Genomic DNA, 14649 nt, shown 5'->3' on the forward strand with positions numbered 1-14649 from the left:
GTTCATTTATTTCAGTAATGCAACTTAAAAGGTGAAATTAATATATGAGATAGACTCATTACATGCAAAGCAAGATAGTTCAAGCCGTGATTTGTCATAATTGTGATAATTATGGCTTACAGCTCATGAAAACCCCAAATCTACAATCTCAGAAAATTAGAATATTGTGAAAAGGTGCAATATTCTAGGCTCAAAGTGTCCCATAGAGTGCTAATTAAGCCACAACACCTGCAAAGGGTTCCTGAGCCTTTAAATGGTCTCTCAGTCTGGTTCAGTAGGAATCACAATCATGGGAAAGACTGCTGACCTGACAGTTGTGCAGAAAACCATCATTGACACCCTCCATAAGGAGGGAAAGCCTCAAAAGGTAATTGCAAAAGAAGTTGGATGTTCCCAAAGTGCTGTATCAAAGCACATTAATAGAAAGTTATGTGGAAGGGAAAAGTGTGGAAGAAAAAGGTGCACAAGCAGCAGGGATGACCGTAGCCTGGAGAGGATTGTCAGGAAAAGGCCATTCAAAAGTGTTGGGGACTTTCACAAGGAGTGGACTGAGGCTGGAGTCAGTGCATCAAGAGCTACCATACACAGCGGATCCTGGACATGGGCTTCAAATGTCATATTCCTCTTATCAAGCCGCTCCTGAACAACAAACGACGTCAGAAGCGTCTTCCCTGGGCTAAAGAAAAACAGATCTGGTCTGTTGCTCAGTGGTCCAAAGTCCTCTTTTCTGATGAGAAAAGATGCATCTCATTTGGAAACCAAGGACCCAGAGTATGGAGGAAGAATGGAGAGGCACACACTGCAAGATGCTTGAAGTCCAGTGTGAAGTTTCCACAGTCTGTGTTGATTTGGGGAGCCATGTCATCTGCTGGTGTTGGTCCATTGTGCTTCATTAAGTCCAGGGTCAATGCAGCCGTCTACCAGGAGATTTTGGAGCACTTCATGCTTCCTTCCGCAGACGAGCTTTATGGGAATGCTGACTTCATTTTCCAGCAGGACCTGGCACCTGCCCACACTGCCAAAAGCACCAAAACCTGGTTCAATGACTGTGGGATTACTGTGCTTGATTGGCCAGCAAACTCGCCTGACCTGAACCCCATAGAGAATATATGGGGCATTGCCAAGAGAAAGATGAGAGACATGAGATCGAACAATGCAGAAGAGCTGAAGGCTGCTATTGAAGCATCCTGGTCTTCCATAACACCTCAGCAGTGCCACAGGCTGATAGCTTTCATGCCACGCCGCATTGAGGCAGTAATTGCTGCAAAAGGGGCCCAAACCAAGTACTGAGTACATATGCATGCTTATACTTTTCAGAGGTCCGATATTGTTCTATGTACAATCCTTGTTTTATTGATTGCATGTAATATTCTAATTTTCTGAGATTGTGGATTTGGGGTTTTCATGAGCTGTAAGCCATAATCATCACAATTATGACAAATCATGGCTTGAATTATCTTGCTTTGCATGTAATGAGTCTATCTCATATATTAGTTTCACCTTTTAAGTTGCATTACTGAAATAAATGAACTTTTGCACGATATTCTAATTTTTCGAGTTTCACCTGTATGTTACCATTCACCTTACTTCTTAGCTGTTAAATAGGTAAATGTTCAAAATAAAATAAAAATAAATATTAAGGTGCTACAATTTTAACTAAACTTGCAAGACATTGAACTCTATATTTAAATTCAATAGTTAAAAAGATGCATACCAAGACTCTAGTAAAACTCGTAAAACGCCCAAGAGCTACGGAAATGTATAAAAACATGACTACATAGCTAATTAAAACAGTATGAACATCACTGTTGCTTTCTCGATTTATTTCATCTTCAATACTACGTTCAGCAGAGAAGGAAATTTTTAAATTTGGGTTGTCATAGTTTTTCACAAAATTGATAAACCTGAAAAACAGATAAGAATGTCAATAATTTTTACGAAAGCTAGACTAGCCAAACTCTATTAAACACAAATCTTTGAGCAATATGTACACAAATTATTTCAATATTTTATTGTTAAATTGCACCCTGCATTGCCAATATATGTTAATTTTGGTGTAAGTTCCTACATTTCTTATGCTTAAATGTAACATGTTTTTTTCAGGTAGTTCAAATTAAAACTATCCTTGATCTACCCAATTGAGATTTTAAAAGTGAAATCTGTTGGTTGTAAGTATAAAACATGGTTTGTATAATATAATTCCTATGCTGAAAGAACTGAAAAAGTTATTAATATCAAAACCCACTTTTTTTCTGAATAAATATTCAGATAAATAAATAGTCATGTTATAAAAACATGAAGCTGCTGCTTTATTTTGGAGCACTTAAAACACTGTAAAGCATACCTTTATTAGTAGTAATAAAGTACTTAGCAGTTATAAAATTACTAAGCAGGAATAATTTACTGAACTTCAATTTGAAAAGTTTATAAAGATTATGTCAGATAAATTTAGAAAAAATTAGAAAAAAACTTACTCCTTTTCCCAAGCCAAAACTTTCATCATCTTTTCTGTGCCATTCTGGTAATTTATGACAGGAAATGTGATCACAAGTGCTGTGGCATTATTATAATTTTCATCTAAATATTTAATAAAAGATTAAAGTAGATGAAAAATTATTTCAAAGACACACACACACATAAAATACAAAATAAGGGTACCAGTTCACAGTTATCAAGCTCCTCACTGCTACACACATACCTGTTTAAAATGATGCTACCTTACTTGTAAAAATAGGAGCAAAATAGCATTTTGCATCTGCCTGAATTCCTGCCAGCACTTTTATTTCTCTATAGTCTAGAAACAGTAATTTGTTAGTTATAATGTCCCACACATGCTAGCAAATAAATATCAGCAGCAATTTAGATATCTACAATATAGGGACGGCATAATTTGGACTGTCTAAAAAGAAAGTGGATTTACAGGCCTGCTTATTTCAGCAATAAAACGAAGAAATATATCACACTTACTATCATATCCTCCCATCACCAGCCATGGGAAGACAGGACCACCAAATGTCCCCAAGCAAGGTTCATGGAGGAGGCCTGTGTCATTCAGAGATGCTGGAGCCCTATCAAAGTTGGACACAATGTGATCAGAACTTGTAAGCTGGCATTTCTTATGACAATATTGAAGTAAATTGCAATAATTCATAAAGAGCTGGCTTTTCAGAAGACCTTTAGAGTACACCAGGGGTGTCCAAACTTGGGAACTTTAAGACTTGTGGACTTCAACTCCCAGAATTCCCCAGCCAGCATGGCTGGCTGGGGAATTCTGGAAGTTGAAGTCCACAAGTCTTAAAGTTCCCAAGTTTGGACATCCCTGGAGTACACAGATTTTAGAAGTAAATATATGCTGAATCAAAAGAAATGTCATTTATTTCAGTTTTAATTTAGAAATTATTGAACAATATTTTTTCAAGTACAAACTTTCAAAATATGTCTTAATTTGGAAAATTTTAGGGCACAGTACTTCCCTTTATGAATTCATATTTAGACAATTTGTATTACCTGACAGCTAAATAATACATTGAGAGGTATTGTGGCTTGGTTAGTACATATGTTTCAACAAAACACATTCTGATCTGGTTTAAGTAATATTAAGCAAAGTCCCAAGAAAGGGAATTATGGTTAATCTTAAAGAAAGTCTTAACTCTTGGGCAAATGCATCCTTACTAATTATATTTCAAGATTGAATTCATTAATTCTGCTAACTTATTTGTTTAGCTTTGGGTGGATATTTTAATTATTTATCAAACAAGCAAAGGTATTACTGGTTTGAATACTATGTCACTGATGAGCCTTCAAGGCAGTTAACCAAGTATATCAATATAAAAAAAAGAAGAAAATCAGCCTAACAGAATTTTAAAGTTACAAAAGTATGTAATCAAGAGACAGAGATGGTATTTTTGACTGGGCCTACCTGACACAGTATAAGAAGTGAGAGTGGAAGTCAGCGTAGGTATAGAATTCATCAGAAATGTTAGCATCTAGCCTAGAATGACTGTTCTGGAAGTAGTTGAGAACACTCAGAATAGTACAGTTGTTATTGTAGGGAGCAAGAGGTGCCAGGCAAATGTCTTTCAACATTACAGTTTCATTTTGATAAGATGCAGCTAAGTTTTCAATACCATTTTGCAAATCTAGTATCTACAAATATGAGAGAATTAAAAAAAATATTACTTAGTTTACCAATGGGACAGAATCGTTTCTCTCTGTATCTTTAAGATATGATAGATGAAGTTAATTGTAATCAACATTTTAATTAAAAGCAAGATATCAAGCACAATGAGCCAAAATAACTTTTCAGCAAATTCTGAAAAAAGTACTTTAAAAAAAAACAGAATCAATTCAAATGACAAAAATACAATATTAAATACAGTATCATACTATTGAAAAAGCAAGTGTGAGTATGTGTGTATTTCTGTGTGATTTCTTTATTAAGTTTAACATCACATGTTAAGTTAAACATAAAATTTAGTGAGTTTATAGCAAAAATGTTGCTTACAAACAAACACCCCCCCACACACTTTAAGTGAATATGTAATTTATTGAGCTTTCTACAAGAGTATGCTTTAATTAAAAGCATTTTTCTTGCATTCTTCAATCAATCAATCAAGCTTTTATTTCTAAACCGCGCCCTTTCCTAAACAGGACTCGGGGCGGTGTACAGTCATTATTAAAAACCATATACATATCAAAATAGAATACATATACATAAACATAGACATAGACGTAGACGGAGGAGGTAGAAAATATACTGTACCATATTTAATTAAAATACAAATAAGATTAAAATTCCCTTAAAAATTCCACGATAAAATATTTGCCAGGAGGTGGAAGATGGAGCTATAAATCGGCTAAGCCAGCTAATTGAAACTTATAATTCCCCCCACCACTGATCCTATTCTTTGATTTGAAAGCTAATCTATGACCCACTACAATTTATTCAAAGTTAGTTTAATAAAGGGGGAGATAAAGCATAAGAATAGTAACATGTTAAAATTAGTTAGCTTATGTTAGCATATGGTTGTTAAATGTTTATACCCTGTATTTTGCTCTGGGAGGTCGGGGGGAGGGACAGCGGGAAGAGGGAAGGGTAAGGGGGGTGATAATTGTAAAATCTATTAAAAATTTTAATTAAAAAAAAAAAGCTAATCTATGACCCAGTTTAGTTTTTATGCCTTTTATTTTCCACAAGCGATCTCACCCAAATCCTATCAGCTCTTACTCTATCATAATACAATCCCAAAAATAATAATCAGCTTTTGCATAACTCATTCCATAGGATCCAAACTAAATGTTCACTAGAAATTCTGCTGATCAAACAGAAGAATATGCATTTAACTTGTACATACACTAATTGAATATCAATATATTAGTTCCTATATTACCTGATGCAAGATATGTTTTGTAAGTGGAGGTCCAAAAGGAACATCTGGTCCTGGAAGATATGGCTTATAGATCTCTGGAGTGGTATTCACTGCCTGAATAATGAGTTGTTCAGTTCGGAAGAAAGGTCCAAAATTATTATCAAAGTATTCCTTCTCTCTCCGGGCTTGGCTATTTGGGGCTGACCACAGATCTACAGGATTTGTAGTTATTTTGAGAAATGCCAAGCCTGAAGAACACATGGCAATGATAATCAAGGAGAACAGAATAACAGGTCGTGGATTCCGAACACAAAAGGCTCCCCATGACGTAAATGTAACTCTTAAAACATTCTCAAACCTCTCACCAAATCTTTCACACCAAGTAACTTCTCCTGCAACGACACAGTCACAAATATCAAATAATATACAACTGCACAACATTTTTAATCAAACATGTTTTTTATTGTCCTGTTATTTTTGAAACTATGAATTGATGGTATGAAATTGGTTTGGTTTTTTTAACTGTAAAGAAAATCACAATAGAAGTATTTGATTTGGCACAGTCAGAATTCAGATTTCTGTGTCCAACATAGTTTTATGAAATTCTGAATGTTTTCAGATTTTGCGTGGGGAAAAAAAGAATTACCGTATTTTTCGGAGTATAAGAGGCACCGGATTGTAAGACGCACCAAGGTATTGAAGAGGCAAATTTAAAAAAAAATTTTTTTGCACTCTGCAAACCTCCCAAAAATGGCCCGTTTTTTTCATACAAATGGGCTTGTTTTTGTTTTTTTTTAAAGGGCATGAATAGCCCTTGGAGGCTTGTAGAGTGCTCCTGGGGTGTGTGCGCGCAAAATGAGCAAAATACTGCCAGTTTTTCGTGAAAATGGGCCCGTTTATTTGCCCAAAAAGGGGCATAGATAGCCTTTAGGAAGCTTATAGAATGCTCCTGGGGGTTGGGGGGGGGGGGAACTGAGCAAAAAACAGCCCATTTTTTGCTCATTTCTGCCCTCTCCACCCCCAGGAGCTCTCTGAAAGCCTTCTAAAAGCTATGCATGGCCATTTTGGTGAAGGGGCGGGGTTCAGGAGGCAATAAATGCTGTATTCAGTGTATAAGACGCACCCAGATTTTCAGCTCCTTTTTTGAGGGAAAAAGGTGTCTCTTATACTCTGAAAAATATGGTATGTTAAAAAGTTTTCATGTGAAAAAGGATGTGATAGGGCTGCCATGTGATAACAGAGTTAATGTGAGACTGGAGACAATAGAAATAATTAGGAAGTATAGGCTTTTACACTGGTGAATTGAAAGAAGGAACCAATATTGCTCTCTAATTATTTGTCACTGACAGCAAATAAATTATAATGAAATACAAAACACTTCAGACCATTATGTCCCATAATAAAGCATGCAATATTAACAAATTAACATTTGTGGCTGCTATTTCTAGAAGCAAGTACAAATATTGGTTCCTTTATATTCTAGAACTTACCAGTATTTTGATGTGAGTTAACAGAATATGCAATATTGCCATCAATGGGTGTATATTCAGAAACAAAATATCTCTTCCTGTAAATTATATAAACACAGACAATGTAGCACAAGTAAGCATTTTACATTAATTTATGTCATACTATAGATAAACTATTGGCTACTTGACTAAGTATAATTACCGTATTTTTCAGACTATAAGACACACTGGTGTATAAGACGCACCATTATTTTGAAGAGGTAAATTTAAAAAAATGTTTTTGCACTCTCCAGGCCACCCAAACCTTCTGCATGCCTCGTTTTTTGCAAAAAAAAAAAAAAAAAAAAAGGAATGCAGAGCTTTGGGAGGTTTGTAGAGTGCTCCTGGGGGCTGGGGGCAAAAATAAGTAAAAACGGTCCAGTTTATGCTAATTTTTGCCCTCTCCAGCCCCTAGGAGCACTTTGCAAGCCTCCCAAACCCTCTGCATGTCTATTTTTGCAAAGGGGGTGGGGGTTCGGTAGGCCAAAAATACTTTATTCAGTATATAGGATGCACCCAGATTTTCATCCTCTTTTTTGGGAGGAAAAGGTGCATCTTATATTCTGAAAAATACGGTATATAAAAAAGTACAGGCATCTCTTATCAAACTTAAATTACAATGTGTACCTGAAAAGTAATTGTATATTACAGCAAGACACTGAAAATATCCAAATCAACCATGAAGTAATAAGAGGAAATAAAGTTTTTGGAATGTTCCTCATAGTCCACAGACTTGAATATTATTGAAACTTGAGAGATGTAAGAATATTTTCAGCAAATATATTCTGAAATGAAGAGTGGGGAAGAGACAGTCCAACTGGAAGATAACTGAGAGGGCTTTCATCTGCCTTTCTTTCTTGTTTTTCTGAAGGGCTTCCTCTTTAGATGACTTGGTATTAAAAACTAAGATCTATCATGATGAGAAACTGTCTAACATACACAGCTTTTCAAAACATCCGCTTGCAACTAAACTGAGAGAATGTTACATGCTGTATTTAATGTCATTCAATCCAACCATCCTCCTTTTTCAGCAAGCAATTAGAAAGGGGAAAAAATCCCATGGTTATTAACAATGATTCTAAATTATGTTTATTCAGTCCATTTTCTGATGGCTCTGTAGTTTAGAATCATTAGCAATACAGCTGGAAGCATACCATTCATTTATCCCCCACTGATCAAGGCCAACATTTTGTGTAAATCAACACTAACAAAAAAGAGATCTCAATGTAACACAACTGCTTACGGTATAAGAGTTCTTTCCCTCATCCCATATAATTTTGCCAAATCTGATTATGTTAATAGATGAAGTGGTCAAATATGCAACATTTTATTTTTATTTTATTTAGTTTTCAGATCTACAGGATGCCCATTTCCATATTTTACACTGTATTTCATATTAGAGAATAGAAAACATTAATGACTATTTAACTGAGAAACCATTTGTGAGGAACATAAATGTTTCTAAAAGTGATGCTAAACAGTGAGTATGTATAATTGATTTAACAGTATATAAACAGTTTTGCAATATTTTCAATGTAAAGTGCTTTAAATGACTATTTACCTGTAACACCAGACGCCACAAACCACTGCAAAGAAAATAAGAAGAAATGCTGTGTAGGAGATCCACATAATAACACACATGGCATCTAAACCAAGCAAAAGCCAAGGGGCAGGAGGTGGTGGTGGTTCTGGTTTTGGGCCACAGACAATGGAACAATCTTGACAACTACAAGGTCCTGTGATATCATCCATAGACTCATTGCAGCCTTTGGTAGCATTGTTCATAGGAATCATACCATGGATAGGTACATCTAACAAGGGAGAAGATAACATTTATGAAACAAGAATATAGCATTAGCTGTGTAGATATAATCTATTGCTCTTTAACTTAACTCATAAGAATATTTTTATAGTTTGTCAAATTCAGTTTTGTGTCATTAAAAATTAATACTTCAATATACACCATGCCTAAGCCACAAGATTCACATATGTAAAAAATGAAATAAAGCAATATAAAAGACAATAAATAAGTCCCAAGAATTTAGCTGTTTTATGAAGGTATTAGCAGGCTAGTCTTCCAAGAGAAAGTATACTACCTGCTCCTCAATCTAAACAGTCAGTAAGGGAATGGACTAATAAGCCTGGAGCACTAACTATTATATAAAGGACAGTGCAGTAATACATGAGCAATGTTTTGCAATAGCTTCATCCCTGCAGGGAAATATGTGGGAGGCACTATTACACCTTCCCTCCAGCATCTACAGCAGGGGTGAGGAACAATGACTTGTAGACTTCAACTCCCAGAATTCCTGAGCCAGCATAAACTCCACAAGTCATAAAGGGGCCATCGTTCTCCACCTCTGATCTAGAGCAGGGGTCTCTAGAAGCTGGCTGAGGAACTCTGAGAGTTGAAGTCCACAAGTCTTAAAAGTTGCCACGGTTGAAGACCCCTCATCTAGAGGATAAGACATCAAACCTCACTAGATTAAAGGAAAACAGACAGAATATTAAAAAAATATATGTAAATGAGATCTCCACTGTATTGGCTCAAGACTTTAAACCTGACTCAAAATCCAAATCAAGGATTCTATATTTGGCATCTATAAATATTTTTTCAGGGCCACATAGGATGTGAGATTCAGTTGAAAGGCAAACTAAATCCTTGAGGATACACTTCCCCAGGTGAGATAATCTATCAATAGTATTATCTATCAATGAAACAGAGGAATCCATTGTAAAAGAACCTCCAATTTTATGTAACACTTTTAACACTTTTACCTCTCATTCAAGGTAAGGCGAAGTTCCAAATGGAGAAATACATTACATAGACAGTGAGGAACACAAAACAAGTAACACTGTATTACTATATTACATATCATCCAGCATATGCAATGAGGCAAAAAAAAAATATCTAACTTTGTAAGACTGAATATATCAAACTAGTTGCTTTGGAAAAATCAGTGTGCTTTTAAGACGAAAATCTATAAAATATATTATGTACATATATTATCAACAGAACTCAATACTGAACACAATTCATTGCAATTAGAAAAAATTGAAAACATTAACACTTTTGTTCAATATAATACATATAATCAATTCAACTCAATCAACCAATCAATGTCACAATGTTTTTTTGCCCTTCCTCCCTCTTTTCTGTGTATTTCTGTTTAATTAAAGGATAAACATAAATGTTCAAATTTAAATGGAATATAATTGCACCTACGCTAAAAAGTTCCAAGTGACATCATCCAACTATTTATATCATGATAAAACTTTAGCATCTATTAGATTGCACAAAAATTAAAAGCATATTAAAATGTTCATATTTCCTACCTGAAAATATTGGAATCATGTTGAAGGGAGCCTGGCCATTATTGCTGCTAAACATATACTGAATCCAATTGGTTGCATTACAATCTTTAGCATCTTTCCCACACAACAGACCTAATGCCTTAATATTGCTTGATGGAGCCTCCACATCTTTGCAGGCATTATACATATCTGGAAGAACAATTTTAACACAAAAATAACAAGTTGATATACTAAATTATAAAAAGAGGATTTATTATATTCAATCAGCAACAGAAATTAGAGTGGTTATCTCCACTTGACCACTTGAGTTCTAAAATATATAAAATATTACTCAAGATGAACCTAGAAGATGAATACATTAGAGTGTACCGTAAAATGGGCAAAATTTTTGGGGTATAATATAATGCTAGATAAATGAGACCAATGGACTAAAATTTACATTAAATTACAGTTTGAAAGAAAACTTTTATAAAATGATGTACCATTGTACTTTACCCCAGAAAATGTATAAAGGAAATTCAAATAAGTGCTGGAATGTAGTCAAAATCCAGGTTCACTTTTTAATCATTAAGGGGGGGGGGGGAGGTTTGTTCTTGCAAATATGTGAAAACATACTAATAAGGGAAGAAAATGGTAAGTGAGCACCTGTCTACCCTAGATGAGTTCAAATCACCAGGACCGGATGGATTACACCCCAGAGTTCTGAAGGAACTAGCAGACGAGATCTCAGAACCACTGAATTATATCTTTCAGAGATCCTGGAACACCGGGGAACTACCAGAGGACTGGAAAAGAGCTGATGTGGTTCCCATCTTCAAAAAAGGGAAAAAATTAGATCCAGGAAACTACAGACCTATCAGCCTAACCTCAATACCAGGAAAGATTCTGGAAAAAATAATCAAGCAACGAATTTGCGAACACCTAGAAGCAAACAAAGTAATAGCCAAAAGCCAACATGGATTTGTCAAAAACAGATCATGCCAGACTAATCTTATTCCATTCTTTGATAATGTGACAAAATTAGTGGACCAGAGGAATGCCGTTGATATAGTTTACTTGGACTTCAGTAAGGCTTTTGATAAGGTAGACCATAACCTACTACTAGATAAAGTAGAAGAATGTGGGTTAGACAGCATCACCACCAGATGGATTGGTAACTGGCTGACCAACCGCACTCAACGTGTAGTTCTCAATGGAACTGCATCTACATGGAGGGAAGTATGCAGTGGAGTACCCCAAGGCTCTGTTTTAGGCCCAGTAGTCTTCAACATCTTCATCAATGATTTGGATGAGGGAATAAATGGGGAACTCATCAAATTTGCAGATGATACCAAGCTGGCAGGAATAGCCAACACTCCAGAAGATAGGCTTAAGATACAGAAGGATCTTGACAAACTTGAACATTGGGCACTAGCTAATAAAATGAAATTCAATGGTGAAAAGAGTAAGGTTCTACATTTAGGCAACAAAAACGGAATGCACAGGTACAGTATAGGTGATACCTTACTCAGTAGTAGTAACTGTGAAAGGGATCTTGGAGTCCTAGTGGACAACCATTTAAATATGAGTCAGCAGTGTGCAGCAGCTGCCAAAAAAGCCAACACAGTTCTAGGCTGCATCAACAGAGGGATAGAATCAAGATCACGTGAAGTGTTAATACCACTTTATAATGCCTTGGTAAGGCCACACTTGGAATACTGCATTCAGTTCTGGTCGCCACGATGTAAAAAAGATGTGGAGACTCTAGAAAGAGTGCAGAGAAGAGCAACAAAGATGATTAGGGGACTGGAGACTAAAACATATGAAGAACGGTTGCAGGAACTGGGTATGTTTAGCTTAAGAGAAAGAAGGACTAGGGGAGACATGATAGCATTATTCCAATATCTCAGAGGTTGCCACAAAGAAGAGGGAGTCAAACTATTCTCCAAAGCACCTGAGGGTAGAACAAGAAGCAATGGGTGGAAACTAATCAAGGAGAGAAGCAACTTAGAACTGAGGGGAAATTTCCTGACAGTGAGAACAATTAATCAGTGGAACAGCTTGCCTCCAGAAGTTGTGAATGCCCCAACACTGGAAGTCTTTAAGAAGATGTTGGATAGCTATTTGTCTGAAACGGTATAGGGTTTCCTGCCTAGGCAGGGGGTTGGACTAGAAGACCTCCAAGGTCCCTTCCAACTCTACTATTGTATTGTATTGTAAGCTAGTCCTTCACATGGTTACCGCTGCGAGGATTGTATTTGCCAAACACTGGGGATAGGGAGATGCCGATTGTTGAAGAATGGATTTTGAAATTGACTGAAATAGCAGAGATGGCAGAATTAACTGCTTTGATTACAGATAATGGACTAAACAGCTTTATAAGAGGCTGAAAACAGTTTGTGAACTTTCTATGTGCTAAATATAATAACAGATGGTTAAAAGAGGAATTTGAAGATTAGTATAATGTTTAGCTCAACGTATTGACTGCTTTTTCTTCTTTGATATATGCATGTATGTATGTATGTACAAGGGGAGGAGAATTTACTTTTTTTTCTTTCAGCATCCAGCCAAGGGTGAATCCTACATGTTAAATGTTAAATGGAATTAATCACTTTTTCCTCTTTTTTGCACACTATTTTTTTCCTTTTGTTTTTGTTAGGGTTGAATGTATGGTTTTATTTAGTTTCATTTTGTTTTATTGTTTTGTATTTTTATGATAAAATAATAAATAATATAAAAAACAATAGCAATAAAGCAACCCCAAGATTGCATTAAGATAGCTAAGAGATTTTTGACATTTCAAGTTTAACCAGTTTGACAAATCCTCTTGCTCTTTTCTTCACCTCCCACACCATGTCTCTCTACACATCTCGATGAACTACAAATAATTGTAGTTCAATAGTTTCAATGGCTTTTCCACAATACTGAATGCTGAAAAACAGAACTGTGCAGAGATATTATATGGGACTTATGACCATAATGGAGCCTAAAATTTCTGTTGCTAAGTGAGAGTTAAGCGAATTTGGCCTCATTTTACGACTTTGTTGGCACAGTTGTTTTATGAATCCCTGCAGTCGTTAAATTAGTAACACAACTGTGAAATGAACCTGGCTTCCTTTCTGACTTTGCTTGTCGATCACCTGACCGCAGGACATGGCAACTGTCATAAATATGAGTCAGTTACCAAGCATCTGAATTTTGATAATGTGTTCAAGGGGATGCTACAATGGTTGTTAAGTGTGAAAAACGGTGCTGTCACTTTTTTCAATGCCGTTGTAACTTCAAATGGTCACTAAACAAACTATTATAAATCTAAGACTACCTGTTTACAGCTAGTTAACCACTAGTTCAGTGTTTGTTGGAAATTATGACAGTATTGAATGAGGGGTGGTTATGAATGGTTCTCAAAGTTTTGGCCATTCTACTACTCCCACAATATCATGATTGCGATCAGAGCACTTGGCAAGCAGCTCACATTTACCACAAGTGCAGCATTCTGTAGTCACATAGTTGCAGTTTGCAACCCTCCTTGCTCGTTTCCTATAACAAAGTCAACAGGAAGCCAGCAAGGAAGGTAGTAAGTTGTTCAGACAAGTTTTCTCCACCTGCTCAACATCTCTTTCTCCAGCCACTCGTGCATATTTCCCCACCCAGCAGCAGCAATCCCAAGCCCCACCAGGTTCACCCTGTACCTCCCTTACTGACACACCCTTGTGCATTCTCAATTCAATTTCAATTCAATTTCAATTTATTTGTGCTTCTAGACCGCCCCCTCTCCCAGAAGGGACTCGGGGCGGTGTACAGTCCATAGAGAATATCACAAAAATACAATAAAAAATTAAATATGTACAGTTTGGAGGAGGTTAAAATGCAATTAAAAGAACTGTACAAAGCTAAATAAATATAATTTTTTTAAAATCCCTAAAACAGACACAACAGATTAAAAAACCCTAAAATAACCAGATAATAATACATTTGCCAGGAGGGACAGTTGTAATTATGCCAGGCCTGCTAATCGGAACAGGTGAGTCTTCAATTTTTGCCGGAAGGAGCGGAGGTCAGAAGTGGTTCTAATGTCGGGGGTGAGGTCATTCCAGAGGGTTGGGCCCATCACAGAGAAGGCCCTACTCCTTGGTGTCGCCCGTTGGCATTGCCTAGTGGACGGCACCAGGAGAAGTCCCTCCCTGTGTGAGCGAATTGGCCGCAGGGATGTATGTGGGAGGATGCGATCCCGCAAGTAACTAGGTCCCGTGCCATGGAGCGCTTTAAAGATGGTAATCAGCACCTTGAAACGCACCCGAAAAACCACAGGTAGCCAGTGCAGCTCGCGCAGGAGAGGTGTTACGTGGGAGTACCTCGTACTCCCCATCACAGCCCGCGCGGCTGCGTTCTGAACCAACTGCAGTCTCACCCAGCGGCTTCACATATGTGTTGAACAGGAGAGGCGAGAGGACCGACCCCTGTGGCACTCCACAAGT

At 36.7% G+C, this 14649-nt stretch overlaps 1 protein-coding gene across 1 annotated transcript in view; it reads right to left on the reverse strand.

The window, feature by feature from the left end:
- Positions 1-14649, reverse strand: part of NPC1 (NPC intracellular cholesterol transporter 1) — a 46970-nt gene that overhangs the window by 15010 nt on the left and 17311 nt on the right. Inside the window, exons 5-12 of the mRNA XM_081950279.1 lie at positions 10214-10381; positions 8439-8688; positions 6860-6936; positions 5391-5761; positions 3920-4146; positions 2968-3068; positions 2475-2577; positions 1715-1904 (exon numbers count right to left, since the gene is read on the reverse strand). Coding sequence (XP_081806405.1) covers positions 1715-1904; positions 2475-2577; positions 2968-3068; positions 3920-4146; positions 5391-5761; positions 6860-6936; positions 8439-8688; positions 10214-10381 — 1487 coding nt within the window. The remainder of the gene's footprint in view (positions 1-1714; positions 1905-2474; positions 2578-2967; positions 3069-3919; positions 4147-5390; positions 5762-6859; positions 6937-8438; positions 8689-10213; positions 10382-14649) is intronic.

This window comes from Natrix helvetica (genome assembly GCF_964273705.1).
Source record: "Natrix helvetica genome assembly, chromosome: 4".
NCBI classification, from domain to species: domain Eukaryota; kingdom Metazoa; phylum Chordata; class Lepidosauria; order Squamata; family Natricidae; genus Natrix; species Natrix helvetica.